Here is a 14271-nt window from a genome sequence, read left to right as displayed (position 1 = left end):
ATCATCCAGTTCCAAGCCCCCTGCCATGGGCAGGGACACCTCACACTAAACCATGGCACCCAAGGCTCTGTCCAACCTGGCCTTGAACACTGCCAGGGATGGAGCATTCACAGCTTCCTTGGGCAACCCATTCCAGTGCCTCAGCACCCTCACAGGGAAGAGCTTCTGCCTTATCTCCAACCTGAACTTCCCCTGTTTCAGTCTGAACCCATCACCCCTTGTCCTATCACTGCAGTCCCTGATGAAGAGTCCCTCTCCAGCATCCTTGCAGCCCCCTTCACACACTGGAAGCTGCTCTGAGGTCTCCACACAGCTTCTCTTCTCCAGGCTCAACAGCCCCAATGCTCTCAGCCTGGCTCCATACAGGAGCTGCTCCAGCCCCTGCTCATCCTCGTGGCCTCCTCTGGACTTGCTCCAACAGCTCCATGTCCTTCTGATGTTGGGGACCCCAGAACTGCACCCAGTGCTGCAAGTGGGGTCTCACCAGAGCAGAGTAGAGGGGCAGGATCACCTGCTGCTCATGCTGGGGATGCAGCCCAGCACATAGCAAGGTTCTGGGCCCACTTCCTCCTCCTCAGGGCTTCTCTAAATCACTTCTCTGCCCAGCCTGCAGCTATACCTGTACCCCAACCCAGGGCAGGATCTTGCTTTTTCTTTTATTAAAAGGCACTTAAATGAGCATTTTCCTTTAGTAAAAGCAGAAATGATGTGCTTGTTCAGGAGCAGTATTGGCTTGAATGATTTCCTGTATTGGTACCTAGATTAAATCACAGACTCATGGAGTGGTTGGGGTTGGAAAGGACTTTAAAGCTTATCTAGTGGTCAGAGAATAAATTTGTCTCAGTTACCTGTGGGTTGGAGCATACAGAGAGCTGCAAACGGGTCTTGGGTCTGTGCTATCTCCTCCTGCCATACAACTCTTCAGGAATACCTCAGGATACAGGCACCAACTAATGTGTGGTCTCATTTGGCAGAGATGTTGGCAACGTGGTGGAAGCTCTGTATGGGGACCTCCCGCCCCCCATCATGCTCATCGGGCACAGCATGGGGGGGGCCATCGCCGTGCACACGGCAGTCGCAAACCTGGTGCCAAGTTTACTGGGGCTCTGCATGATCGATGTGGTGGAAGGTGAGTGTGTGTCCCCTGGGATGGGGGTCTGTGCCCTGGGATGGGGGTCTGTGTCCTGGGATGGGGGTCTGTGCCCTGGGATGGGGGTCTGTGTCCTGGGATGGGGGTCTGTGCCCTGGGATGGGGGTCTGTGTCCTGGGATGGGGTCTGTGTCCTGGGATGGGGATCTGTGCCCTGGGATGGGGGTCTGTGTCCTGGGATGGGGGTCTGTGTCCTGGGATGGGGGTCTGTGTCCTGGGATGGGGGTCTGTGCCCTGGGATGGGGGTCTGTGTCCTGGGATGGGGGTCTGTGCCCTGGGATGGGGGTCTGTGCCCTGGGATGGGGGTCTGTGCCCTGGGATGGGGGTCTGTGCCCTGGGATGGGGGTCTGTGCCCTGGGATGGGGGTCTGTCCCTTTGGATGGGGGTCTGTGTCCTGGGATGGGGGTCTGTGTCCTGGGATGGGGGTCTGTGTCCTGGGATGGGGGTCTGTGCCCTGGGATGGGGATATGTGTCCTGGGATGGGGATCTGTGTCCTGGGATGGGGGTCTGTGTCCTGGGATGGGGTTCTGTGCCCTGGGATGGGGGTCTGTGCCCTGGGATGGGGGTCTGTGCCCTGGGATGGGGGTCTGTGCCCTGGGATGGGGTTCTGTATCCTGGGATGGGGGTCTGTATCCTGGGATGGGGGTCTGTGCCCTGGGATGGGGGTCTGTGTCCTGGGATGGGGTCTGTATCCTGGGATGGGGGTCTGTATCCTGGGATGGGGGTCTGTGCCCTGGGATGGGGTTCTGTCCCTTTGGATGGGGGTCTGTGCCCTGGGATGGGGGTCTGTCCCTTTGGATGGGGTTCTGTCCCTTTGGATGGGGTTCTGTGTCCTGGGATGGGGTTCTGTGCCCTGGGATGGGGGTCTGTGCCCTGGGATGGGGTTCTGTGTCCTGGGATGGGGGTCTGTGTCCTGGGATGGGGGTCTGTGTCCTGGGATGGGGGTCTGTGCCCTGGGATGGGGGTCTGTGCCCTGGGATGGGGGTCTGTCCCTTTGGATGGGGTTCTGTCCCTTTGGATGGGGGTCTGTCCCTTTGGATGGGGGTCTGTGCCCTGGGATGGGGGTCTGTGCCCTGGGATGGGGGTCTGTGCCCTGGGATGGGGGTCTGTGCCCTGGGATGGGGGTCTGTGTCCTGGGATGGAGTTCTGTGCCCTGGGATGGAGTTCTGTGCCCTGGGATGGGGTTCTGGCCCTTTAGATGGGGTTCTGTCTTCCACGCAGGTCTTTCATGCCCAAGTCCCCAAATCCAGAAGGTTTTGCCCAGTTTTAATCCAATGCTGAGTCCATCCTACACAAAAGTGTTTCTGCTGTCACACTTCCTTTTGCTTTTCCCAGACAGACAGTTTGCTGTTTTCCCTGTAATTTCTGTGCAATGCTTTCTTGTTAGAGGGGAGGAGGGTGGCTTTTGATAGGATGCATGGTGTATTGTTAGTGATTATTGCCTTCTCTTATTATCTGAATGTCCTGTATCTTCAAATATTAATTTCCTAATGTGGGAGCAGGTATGGCTTTGGGCTTAGGAGTACTGAGTTGTGCTTTCCTTAACAGCATTAAATCCCCAGTGAGCTCCAGCTCTCTCTGAGGGTGTTCCCTGGGAGCCAGTTCTCTGTAGAGGGATGTGGCAATAATTTCATCAGATGCCATAAAGTTACAATACTTGGTTTTAGGTACAGCCATGGATGCACTGAACAGCATGCAGAACTTCTTAAGGAGTCGTCCCAAAACATTCAAGTCACTGGAGAATGCCATTGAGTGGAGGTAATGCGTGAGCTTATGTAGTCCCCAAAATCATGGAATCCCAGACTGGTTTGGGTTGGAAGGGACCTTAAAGCTCCTCCAGTTCCAACCCCCTGTCACAGGCAGGGACCCCTTCCACTGGAGCAGCTTGCTCCAAGCCCCTGTGTCCAACCTGGCCTTGAACACTGCCAGGGATGGGGCAGCCACAGCTTCTCTGGGCACCCTGTGCCAGCGCCTCAGCACCCTCACAGGGAAGAGCTTCTGCCTAAGAGCTCAGCTCAGTCTCCCCTCGGGCAGGTTCAAGCCATTCCCCTTGGCCTGGCCCTACAGGCCCTTGTCCCAAGCCCCTCTCTGGGTTTCCTGCAGCCCCTTCAGGCACTGGAGCTGCTCTCAGGTCTCCCCTTCAGGAGCCTTCTCTTCTCCAGGCTGCCCCAGCCCAGTTCTCTCAGCCTGTCATTAATTTCCCAGGAGAGTTGGCTGGGCACTGGGGAAGGATCCTCTTAAGAGTTTCAACTGATGGAAAGCCTCATGATATGAATTGCAGCTTCCTTGTAAGTGTCCCAGCTCTTACAGAAGAGCTTGAGACATTGTTCCCATGTGTAAAAACAGGATTCAGCAAGAATTACTTTTACATTTGGCAGATGAGTTGTGGAAGGGAGAGGTTTTATGGTTACATTTGTAAGTTGGCCTACAGCAAGCCCATATCTGCTCCCAAATACCCACGTTGTTTCTGACTTCTCCCTGTCCCCTGCAATGAAATGGGTACAACCCTATTTCAGTGTTACCCCACCACTGCTTTTAAATCCACAGTTACAGTGACAGTGAGGGTTCAGGTAGGTCAGTGTGTAGCATGAGCCACTGCAAATGGCTGAGAATGGGATGTTTTGGGGAAATAATGAGCTGCAGAAGGGTTTTACTCCTGTTTCTGAGCCAGAGAGTTCCTATTTTTGTAACTATTTGTGCCCTTCTTGTGATTTTAGTTTTATTTCTTCCCTAGTGTAAAAAGTGGACAGATAAGAAACCTTGAATCTGCCAGAGTGTCTATGGTCGGTCAAGTCAAACAGTAGGTGGTTTTTGGTTGGTTTTGGTATTTAAACCTCTTAGAATCATCTTTTCTTGTTTGCAATGCCACAAATGCACTTGAAAGGGGAGATTTCTTTTAGCAAATACAGATTTCTTACCATTTGATCACAGCTGATGCCAGCAGCAGCAAAAATCCACCTAGAGCCATGTTTTAACTGCTGCTGGTTGTGCATTCCTTGGGTTATCTGGGTTTCTGCACACATTAAGAAACAAGTGTCAGTCTGATGCCTTCTCAGAAATCCTGTCCTAAATCAAACTGACCTTCTGGGTATGGACTCTGGCTCCCTTTTAGTAATGCTTTATTTACCTGTTGCATTTGGGGAGTGATCTGGGGTGGGTTGTGAGGATCCGAGTAACCTGGTTGTACCACTCTAATCCTTGATATATCCAAAGCCTTTACAAATACCTCATACTCCATGAAGTAAAGCAGTGGTTGATTGTTTGACCACTTTCTGCCTCTGTTTGCATTGATAATTGCTCTGGGATACACATGCTGCACAGGCACTTGGTCCCATGGCTGCTCATGACTGTGTCTTCCATCCAAAGCTACTTTGAAGCTTGAAAACACTTTTTCAGCCACTGTCTGAGAAATTGCTGAACACTTCACGTTGAAACCTGCTCTGTTTGGCAGGGAATCATTTTCTGGTTTTATTTCCCAGGTGTGAAGGGGCTGCAAGCCCTGAATGTCCTAAAGCCATAGTGGAGGGTATTATTGAAGAGGAGGAGGAGGAGGAAGAGAATGAGGAAGGGGGAGGCTCTGTCAACAAGAGGAAGAAAGAAGATGACACAGAGGTAGGCAGTTTCTTGCTGTGTTTTCAGCTGTGTTTGCGCAATGTTCCCATGAAGAGCAGCCACCAGTAGTGATCCAGATCATCCTAATATAAAAGGGGGCAACTCCAGGGACTGAAAACTTTATACTGTGTCCTGGGTTCAGCAGTAGCAGTCATGTGTTTTCCTTTGTGTTAACTGGTGCAGTGCTGTGTTTTGACTTCTAGTTTGAGAACAGTGTTGGTGAAGCCGATGTTTTCGGTTGTTGCTAAGTGATGTTTACCCTGACCAAGGACTCTGTGAGGCTCATGCTCTGCCAGGGAGGAGGGGAAGCTGTGAGGAGGCAGAGACGGGGCGCCTGACCCGGGCTAGCCGGGGAGGTATTCCATACCACAGCACGTCATGCCCGGGGTGGGGGGTAACTGGGAGTTACCCGGAAGGACAGGAGCTTCCGGGTGGAACTCGCTTTCTTGGCCGGTGGTATCGTATTCTCTTCCCTTGTTATTTTCCCTTATCATTGTTTTAGCTGATAGTAGCGGTGGTGATTTGTTGCTGGACTGTTCTTGTCTCAACCCGTAGGAGTTGCACTCTCTCGATCCTCCTCCCCGTTCCTCCGGGAGCGGGGAAGGGGAGAGCCCCGGTGCAGGGAGGGGGGGGAGACGAACACGGACCTTGATTGTTGTCAGCTCGGCACCACTCACTGGGAGTGAGTGAACAAGTTACCTGACTGGGTTTAAACCACGACATACCGGGAATGTTGTTTTCCTCCTTCATCTCGTGCCACCAGTTCTATCTTGGACTGTTACCTGAAAACCTGGGTTTGGTTTCCTTTCCTGAGCTGCTCACAGGTTTAATGTGTGTCTCCTGAAATAAGGCTTCTGGCCTGAATGGGAAACGCTCTGTTCTGAGTCTTTGTGCTGTTTTTGTTCACTTCCAAGGCACGGGAGCATTCAGGAGCTCATCCAGATTGCAACCCAGGAATGTAAATTCCTCAAGGAAAATCACTGGAGCCAGCTTAGCCCCTTGTATTTCTGTGTCACCTGAGAGCCAAGTGTGAACGTTCAGACCATTTGCAAGTTATTTGTGCCAGTAAAACCAAGCAAATTGAGCACCTTGAATACTTCAGCGTTCTCTTGATCTGTAGGTGCAGGTCCTGCTGACTTTCTTGTTCCCTACTCGTGTACTTTGGCTTCATTTGGGGAGGAATTTAGGAGCAAGGAGGCTCATCCCCTTGGAATCACCTCCACCAGAGGGAGCCAGTTATTTCCTAGATGGACTTCCAAGTGGCCCTCAAGTTCATTTATCTCAGCTGCTTTAATGATGCCTAATGCAGAGCTCTGCCTTTTTCCTCCCTGCAGACAAAGAAGGAGCACTTATACACGTGGCGAATCGAACTGGCGAAAACAGAGAAGTACTGGGATGGCTGGTTCAGGGGCTTGTCAAACCTCTTCCTGAGCTGCCCAACGCCAAAGCTCTTGCTTTTAGCTGGTACGTGGCTCTTCCAGTCCTGCTCAGCTTCAGTGGCTGTTGGCTTCACTGATGTCCTGCTTGGATTTCAGGGAATAGGGTTTGGCTTATGCCTTTTTCCAAGAACACCAGACCTCTCTGTTCCACCTTGGCTTCTCTACGTATCTTCAACTGTAAAACCATCCATTTAATCCATGCCAACCTGGAATTAGTACAGAACCTCTAACATCAAACTAGCATGTAATGGCATACTGTGTATGGCTGCTGTTGGAGGGGTGGGTTTGTTCTATGATGTGGGAGAGGGGCAAACAGGACAGATCCCAGCTGCCCTTCAGCCTCCATTACTATCTGGGCATGAGTTGAACTTCATTTCAACTGAAAGCCAAGTTTTTGATGTTCTGCAGCCAGGGATAGACCCTTTTTTGTGCCTTAATAGGAAATACAGTGTGTAACCAAGACAAATACCCTTTTAAATTGTAAGGAGGGATGTTTTCTTGCATTTTGGACTGGGATTTTTCCCTGTCACTTTACTCTCATGAGGTGCAGCAGGGAAGTGTCCTTATGGTAGGTGTCAGGGATGTTTCTTCTGTTAAATCCCTCTGTCAAAGTAAAGAGTAAAGCTCTGCTTAGACAGTCATATTTCCAATCCATCTCTTTATTTGATTGTAGGTGTTGACAGGCTGGATAAAGATCTAACAATTGGACAGATGCAAGGTAAATATTTAATACTGTTACTCTATCCTTATGGTAGTGCTCTTTTTGGGTGGTAGCTTGTTGCTATGGGTACATACAGGAGGAAGAGCTGGAATGGCCTCTCACCAGCTGCAGTCTGTATCAAAACAAGTGCACATGAATTCGTCCATCCCAAAGTGTCTGGTTGTAGGGCAAGTGGGGAAGTTGAGAAGGGGAAGGCTGCATCAGGAGTTGTGAAGGGCTGTTGCCATGGTTCTCGTTGAGTCTAGTGTTCAGCTCCAGACATGGAGCTGCCACACTTCTCTTGGATCAGAATGATCATGAGGGGGCTTCCTTCTGTTTAAGGCCCTTCCAACCCAAACCATTCTATGATTCTATGAATTAAGCAGCTGATTCTAGCTTTGGAAACTGCTGTGTGTACTATATAATCTGCTCTGGACTTCTGTGCTTTCCCTGCTCCCTCTTCACACATGATATAGTGAGATCTAGTGAGGTTTGTTGCTAAAGAATCTGTTTTAGAAGAGTTCCTAAATTCAGAGTGCTGTTAAGGGTGTAGTGTGTGATGTTTCCTTTGTACACACAAACTGCTTGTCTAAACCATTGCTGTCAGAAATCAAGGTCATTTAAACAGCAGCTCCAGTGACTACTATCTTGATCCACAGGGAAGTTTCAGATGCAGGTCCTCCCACAGTGTGGCCATGCAGTCCATGAAGATGCTCCAGACAAGGTGAGCAACACCACTGGGGGGTTGAAGCTAGAAAAGTCATGGTCTTCACAGCTTAAATGCAAGTGGGGTCTGCGCCTTCCTATGATGCAGAGATTTTACCTCGGGGGCAATTTTTGGCACATCATAACTGGCCATTGGCAACTGGCTATTGGAGAGTGGTGAGGCACTGGCAGAGGGTGCCCAGAGAAGCTGTGGCTGCCCCATCCCTGGCAGTCTTCAAGGCCAGGTTGGACACAGGGGCTTGGAGCAAGCTGCTCCAGTGGAAGGGGTCCCTGCCCGTGGCAGGGGTTGGAGCTGGAAGAGCTTTAAGGTCCCTTCAACCCAAACCAGTCCATGGTTCTATGACAGAAGTAGCAATGTGGTGGAGCTGATGGAGCCTGTGGTTGGAAACACATCTGGTTTTAAGGCTTGTTCTGCACTGACCACTGTGAGGGTAAAACTCAGCCTTTCTGTGCTTCACTGGTCTGAAATAGGGTTTTTATCTAAACACATGAAGTTCTTAGATTGTTTTTCTTTTTAATATACATTCTAAGCAATGATATTACTGTCAGGATTTCTCCTTTATGGGAATAACTTGCTTCATGATCTCACCACATCCTTTTTCCCCTGCTGAACTTAGGCATTGTTGTAAGAATTACTGAAAGAGGTGGAGAAAGAGTTTGGTCAGATTGTGAGATCAGTGTCAGAGTAAGGCTGGAAGCATGTAGCTCCTTTTGGTTTCTTCTATAAAAGCATGTTATACAGAGCCCTTAACCTTAAAGGGGCAAACTTGATTCAGCAAGAGGACCTGAGGGCACGATCTGTTGTTGGAAATGCTTCAGGCTTTGAAAACCACCTGGGTTTCTTGTTATCTTCATGTCCCTTTTAAGTCTGACCCATATCCTTCCCCTTTCCTCAGGTTGCTGAAGCTGTTGCGACGTTCCTGATCCGTCACAGGTTTACAGAGCCCATCGGTGGATTCCAGTGGTAAGGCTCTGTGTGTGCTAGAGCTGTGCAGTCCTTGGGCAGAGCTGGGCTCTTACTGCCTGTGTGTTTGGCTCTCGGTGTGGGAGGCTGGAGTTCTAGCACGACGCTAAAAGCACATGTAACCAAACAGCTTTGAGTCACAGCCAGTAATGCAGGGACATTAATGCAGGGTCCTGCACATGGGTGAGGGCAATCCCAGCACAAACCCAGGCTGGGGGAGACTGAATGGAGCAGCCTGAGGAGAAGGACTTGGGGTGCTGGGTGAGGAGAAGCTCCCCATGACCCGGCTTCAGTGTGTGCTTGAGCCCAGAACCCCCCTGTGTGTTGGGTGCACCCCCAGAGCATGAGCAGCAGCTCAGGGAGGGGATCCTGCCCCTCTGCTGTGTGAAGGGGAGACCCCCCTGCAGCCCTGATCCAGCTCTGGGGCAGCAGCACAAGAGGGACGTGGAGCTGTTGGAGCGAGGCCAGAGGAGGCCATGGAGCTGCTGCGAGGGCTGGAGCAGCTCTGCTCTGGAGCCAGGCTGAGAGAGCTGGGCTGGGGCAGCCTGGAGAAGAGAAGGCTCCTGAAGGGGAGACCTGAGAGCAGCTCCAGTGCCTGAAGGGGCTGCAGGAAAGCTGGAGAGGGGCTTGGGACACCCAAGGTGTCCCTGCCCATGGCAGGGAGTTGGAACTGGATGAGCTTTAAGGTCCCTTCCAACCCAAACCATTCTACGACTGTATGATTTGAAGATCACATTCTCTTTAAACTTCTCACGTACTAACTTGTCTTAATGAAACCTCCTTCCTTGGATGGGAGCAATGAATCCTCCCATTCTGATACCTTTCTTCTTAGCCTGCCAAAAGGCAGAATTATAAGTTTTATGGTATTTAGCTTAAATAATATTTTACTTAAATAATCAAGGCCCTGTGTTTTGGAAACAACTTGCGGTGCACTGGCCAAGAAATACTGATGAGTAAAGGATGTGCTTCGCTTTGCAGACTTCCTCATGTGTTTTCATATCAGAGTGAACTGGAGAAGCCAGGTCTCTGCCAGCAGCCACAACGGTGAAAGGAGGTTGTGACTGATAAGGTTGATTGGAAAAACACCCAAAGTCTTAGTTACACACCCTAAACTAATAAATAAACCAAGCTCAGAAGGTGCAGGTCTGCTTTGGGATCATCTTTCAGCTGAATGGTAAAATAAGCAGGTTTTTAAGCAGTTTCTTAAGCATTCCTGAGAAGTCTTCCTGCTTTTAGCTAAGAAGTCCTCAACAAAAGCCCCAAAACGTGTGATGCTGTAGGACTGGCAACGCTAAAGAGGTGTTGCTGGATGATCTCTTCCTTTTATCCCCCTTTATCCTGTGCCCTTGGGGGTGAAACAGTGGAAATGCAGGACTCTGGGCTGCGTATTTTGAATCAGTGCAAGGATATGGTGTAGGTTGATGTGTAAATGGTGAGGGGAGGGATAAGACCAAAGGGCTGCAGTGTAATGTTGAATCTCCACCAGGTATTTGACAGCCTGTGCTGTCCTGAGGGTCTAATCTGCTGCTCCTGCTATTATGGTTTTAGCAAAAACAGCTTTAAAGCAAGAGGCTTGGAGGAAGGGAGGTGGCTTGAGTGTGCTTTAAGCCACATACCAAGCTTTTGTGCTTCTCACTGCTTTTATAGCTTACAAGTTACCGTTGAGTGCATTAATGCTGGTTCTGTTCTGCATGATAGATGTCTTTTGGCCTTGTTTACCAGCTGAATTTAGGCTGTTGCAGAGTCAATCTGCAGAGAATACCTTGGTTTTAACGTGTGACTTCTCTTCCACTCTCCTTTTTCCCCTCCTAGTGTGTTTCCTGCTTGTTAATACCCTGGTGTTCTCCAGCACTGAGTCCTGTTGTAAATAAACTGCACCAGAGGCCACTGTGATGTATCCATATCCTTTCATCTCTCCAGTTCAGCGGCAGTGAGAAGTTGGTGTGAGATCCATCCCCCTTAGAACTAGTTCTCCAGAATGTGTAAATGTTTAGGGACTTCCTTGCTGGGAAGCAGCTTGAACTGAAGGCCATGAGAAGCTCTTCAGGCCCTCAGAAGTGGGTTCCCCTCTGCTGCCACAAGGAAAGAGCTCCTGAAATCCCAAGTAGTTGATCATAACTCCATCAATTCTCAGGCTTTCTTGGACCCAACTGCAAAGGGGCTGTTGGCAGTCCAGATCCATCGAGGGCATTGCAGCGTAGCCAAAAGGCTTCAGGATTTCTCCGTGGAATTGTCTCATCGTCTTTGAAGTGCCCCTTAGGTTTGCTTTTTATACACACATCTATTTCCCCTAAAGCAACAAGGAATTGGCTTCATTGGGAGCTCAGGTTTTGCCTCACCAGTGCCAACCTTATGGGTTAGGCTGCAGGAAGAGCCCAGATGCTGTCTCCTGAGCAAGGTTGGATGGGCCTGTAAACCAAAAAGATGAGGGGGGACCCTGAGCTCCATTCCGGAGTCTTACAGCTTTCTTAATAACTCATTTCAAGTTCTTGCTGAGAAAGACATCCTGGATAAGTCCATCTGCTGCAGAAGATAACAGGCAGGAGCCTCTGGACCTGTGTTTGTGGGGAAGACCCAAGAGCAGCACTAACAACATGCTCAACAGGCCTGGAACGTGTTTCTGCTTCCCTCCTTTGCGCTGCTGCACACAACTGAGCAGAGATCAGCACCTTTCGGATGAGAGAAATGGAAGATGCTCACAAGATAAAACCCTGGAAGAGTTTGGAGCCTGTCCTGCTGCTGCATTGCTCCAATACTCTCCAGTATTGGAGGAAAGACCTTGTTTTCACTGTCACCCTCGACCAGTTTGCTGCCTGCCTTCTGGATACCCATGTAAATGCCGTAGCTGCACGGAGAGCTTTGCTTCAGGGTTCAATTATCCACAGACAGTTTGCCAGGTTGCTGAAAGCAATCACTGGAAGAGCAAGCAGACGTGTTTTGGAGCAGTTTTCCTCAGTGTTTTGCCAGTGGATGTCTGAAATCCCTTTTTCTTTTGCCTCGTGTCCCTACCCCTCGATGCTGTATGATGGAAGCAGCGTTTAACGCTGGTTTGCTGAGGCAGAGTTCTGTTGTTGGCCTGATTCTGGGAGCTGTGATGTCTGCGTCCTGTGACAAGAGCTGTCATGAATTCTTGGCCTTTGAGAGGTGCAGGTGGGGTGAAGGGAGATGGCGTGAAGAGCTGGCAAAGCCTGATTGGGCTTTGGTGTTCCCCCGATGGAGGCCTCCCTCATCTCCTCTGCTTCATTCACATGTGAGCCCTGGGCACAGCGGTCGTGGCCTTGCTCTGCATCCCTTCCCTGACCCATCAGGGTGGGAGATGCCTGGATTAGAGACAAGCTTCATCCCAGAGGGCTCTCCTCTCTCCTGGCACGTCACCCATCGGCACTCAGGTGTTCAAAGAGCAATTGTTGGCTCCCAGCACTTCCCTGTGTAAGTCACTGTGTTAATTCCTGCATTGCTTTGCTAGCACCTTGGTGTAATGTCCACCCCGGTTTAGTTGCTGATGGATTACATGGAGTTGAGGTGCAAAACAGCACTTTTCCCAAGCTGTATCCTGAAGATTGGCAAAACCCTCGGTCCTTTCCCGATGATCCCTGTGCTCAAACTGTTAGAGATGAAACAATGCCGTGTGTTATGTCCAGAGGCTGGTTAAGCATGTGCCTGTTGTCATACTCATGAATGGTCTTGGTCAAGCCACATTCCTCCGTGCTGAAGTCATGTTGGAGCAGCTGGCTTTGAGGGATTCAGTGCCGTAACTCCTCGCCGTTGCCTCTCCCCCCTTTCATTGGCTTTCCCTCTTTGTGAGCTCTCAAACCACCCGAGCCCTCCATGGAGAAGCAGATCCGTTTTGTATCCCGTCGAAGCCCCTCTGGAAGGTGAATGGCAGCTTCGGAATCCTCCGGGCTCCCTGGAATTCTGTTTTGTTGTTAACATTGGAGAAGTGAGTGGGAAACAATAAAGAATTCAACAGCCTCTTGAATGTGACATTGCTCCGTGCCGAGCTCACACAGAGGACGTGCAGGGGCTCCCATAGTCCTGGCTGCACTGAGAGGTGACAACAGGGACAGCAGCACTTGGGAAGGGGGGGCTGGAGGAGGAATTCCTTTTGGCTGTGTCAAGCCCCAAGCGTTTTGAGACTGTCTGAAGAGTGTTAATGCTGCTGTGTGGTTTCTTGTCCTGTTTCAGGGAGCTACAAGCGGAGATGGATGGTGCAGCCGTGGTGAAATGAAGTGCAGGGAGAGGAAATGTTCTCTTTGACTCATGAAAAATGGGGCACTATAGAACCCCCCCCTGAATTACCATCTTCTGCTGCGTTTTTCCACGGCCTGCAGCATTGTACTGTGTGTTAAAGAGCGCATAAAGAGGAGGAGGGTGGCTGGAATGAAAGGACATTTGGGTTTCAGCTGGCACTAGACTGAGCTGAGCTCTTAGGCAGAAGCTCTTCCCTGGGAGGGTGCTGAGGCGCTGGCACAGGGTGCCCAGAGAAGCTGTGGCTGCCCCATCCCTGGCAGTGTTCAAGGCCAGGTTGGACACAGGGGCTTGGAGCAAGCTGCTCTATGGAAGGGGTCCCTGCCCGTGGCAGGGTTGGGGCTGGAGGAGCTTTAAGCTCCCTTCAACCCAACCCATTCCATGATTCTCTGATTCTGTGCAATCTCTCCCGATTTCCTGCAGTTGTTGCATTGAGGAGCAGTGGAAACTTTCACAGTGGAAAATCCCAAGGCTTGGCAGGAGCAGAGGATGCAGTTTGGGTTAGTCACAGGGCTCGCTCACATCAAACCCAGCGCCCGGATTTATGTGCACCGGAGCAAACCAGCGGTGCCTCGGAGATCCCAGGAGCACTGGGATTGCTGGAAAAGCTCTTTCCTGTATGCCAAAGCACATAGTTCTGCTTGGGCTGCAGATCCTGCTCACGCTGAGCTCACTGCCTGTGTCTGCACGCATTTCACCCGGCACAGCTCCTCCGTGCTGCTGGCTGGAGCTGGAGGTGACTGGGGTGATAGATGCCTACGGGTGCAGCCGCTCAGTGTTTGGTTGCTGAATCATGGTGCTGTCAGAGCTCGTTTCTCTTTTGAGCCTTATCTTTGTCTTCAGCCTGCCCTGGGCCAGATGTGAAGTGGGTGGGAGACGATACCAAAGCCGGTTAAGAACAGTGATGCTTCTCGTGGCTGTGGTCACAACGCAGAGATCCTCAGGCTGTTACAAGCAGGGGTCTTCCCTCTGACTGTGACAGTGGGCTTTCAGACGTGAGGCACCCATAGGGAATCCCTTTTCCCCCCTTTTGGCAAGGGAAGGGACTGGGCAACCTGAGAAAGCCCATTTCAGCCCTGGTACCCACTTTGTGATTGCTGAGATGACAGCAGGTGGAGGGAGGTCATTGTTCCCCTCTGCTGCGTGAAGGGGAGACCCCCCTGCAGCCCTGAGCCAGCTCTGGGGCAGCAGCACAAGAGGGACGTGGAGCTGTTGGAGCGAGGCCAGAGGAGGCCACGGAGCTGCTGCGAGGGCTGGAGCAGCTCTGCTCTGGAGCCAGGCTGAGAGAGCTGGGCTGGGGCAGCCTGGAGAAGAGAAGGCTCCTGAAGGGGAGACCTGAGAGCAGCTCCAGTGCCTGAAGGGGCTGCAGGAAAGCTGGAGAGGGGCTTGGGACAAGGGCCTGTAGGGCCAGGCCAAGGGGAATGGCTTGAACC

General features: G+C 51.1%; 1 protein-coding gene across 1 annotated transcript in view; it reads left to right on the top strand.

The window, feature by feature from the left end:
• Window positions 1–12562, top strand: part of LOC133263745 (protein phosphatase methylesterase 1) — a 37108-nt gene extending 24546 nt beyond the window's left edge. Inside the window, exons 6-14 of the mRNA XM_061443622.1 lie at window positions 975–1129; window positions 2817–2907; window positions 3884–3949; window positions 4629–4761; window positions 6096–6225; window positions 6874–6918; window positions 7560–7624; window positions 8523–8590; window positions 10403–12562. Coding sequence (XP_061299606.1) covers window positions 975–1129; window positions 2817–2907; window positions 3884–3949; window positions 4629–4761; window positions 6096–6225; window positions 6874–6918; window positions 7560–7624; window positions 8523–8590; window positions 10403–10421 — 772 coding nt within the window. The 3' untranslated portion in view covers window positions 10422–12562. The remainder of the gene's footprint in view (window positions 1–974; window positions 1130–2816; window positions 2908–3883; window positions 3950–4628; window positions 4762–6095; window positions 6226–6873; window positions 6919–7559; window positions 7625–8522; window positions 8591–10402) is intronic.
• Window positions 12563–14271: the final 1709 nt, after the last annotated feature.

This window comes from Pezoporus flaviventris, unplaced genomic scaffold (genome assembly GCF_033815535.1).
Source record: "Pezoporus flaviventris isolate CSIRO_AGI_PZ_B2104156 unplaced genomic scaffold, CSIRO_AGI_Pfla_v1 ptg000454l, whole genome shotgun sequence".
Classification (NCBI taxonomy): domain Eukaryota; kingdom Metazoa; phylum Chordata; class Aves; order Psittaciformes; family Psittacidae; genus Pezoporus; species Pezoporus flaviventris.
The sequence above is the reverse complement of the archived record's forward strand: the minus strand, read 5'-3'. Positions and strand labels throughout refer to the sequence as shown.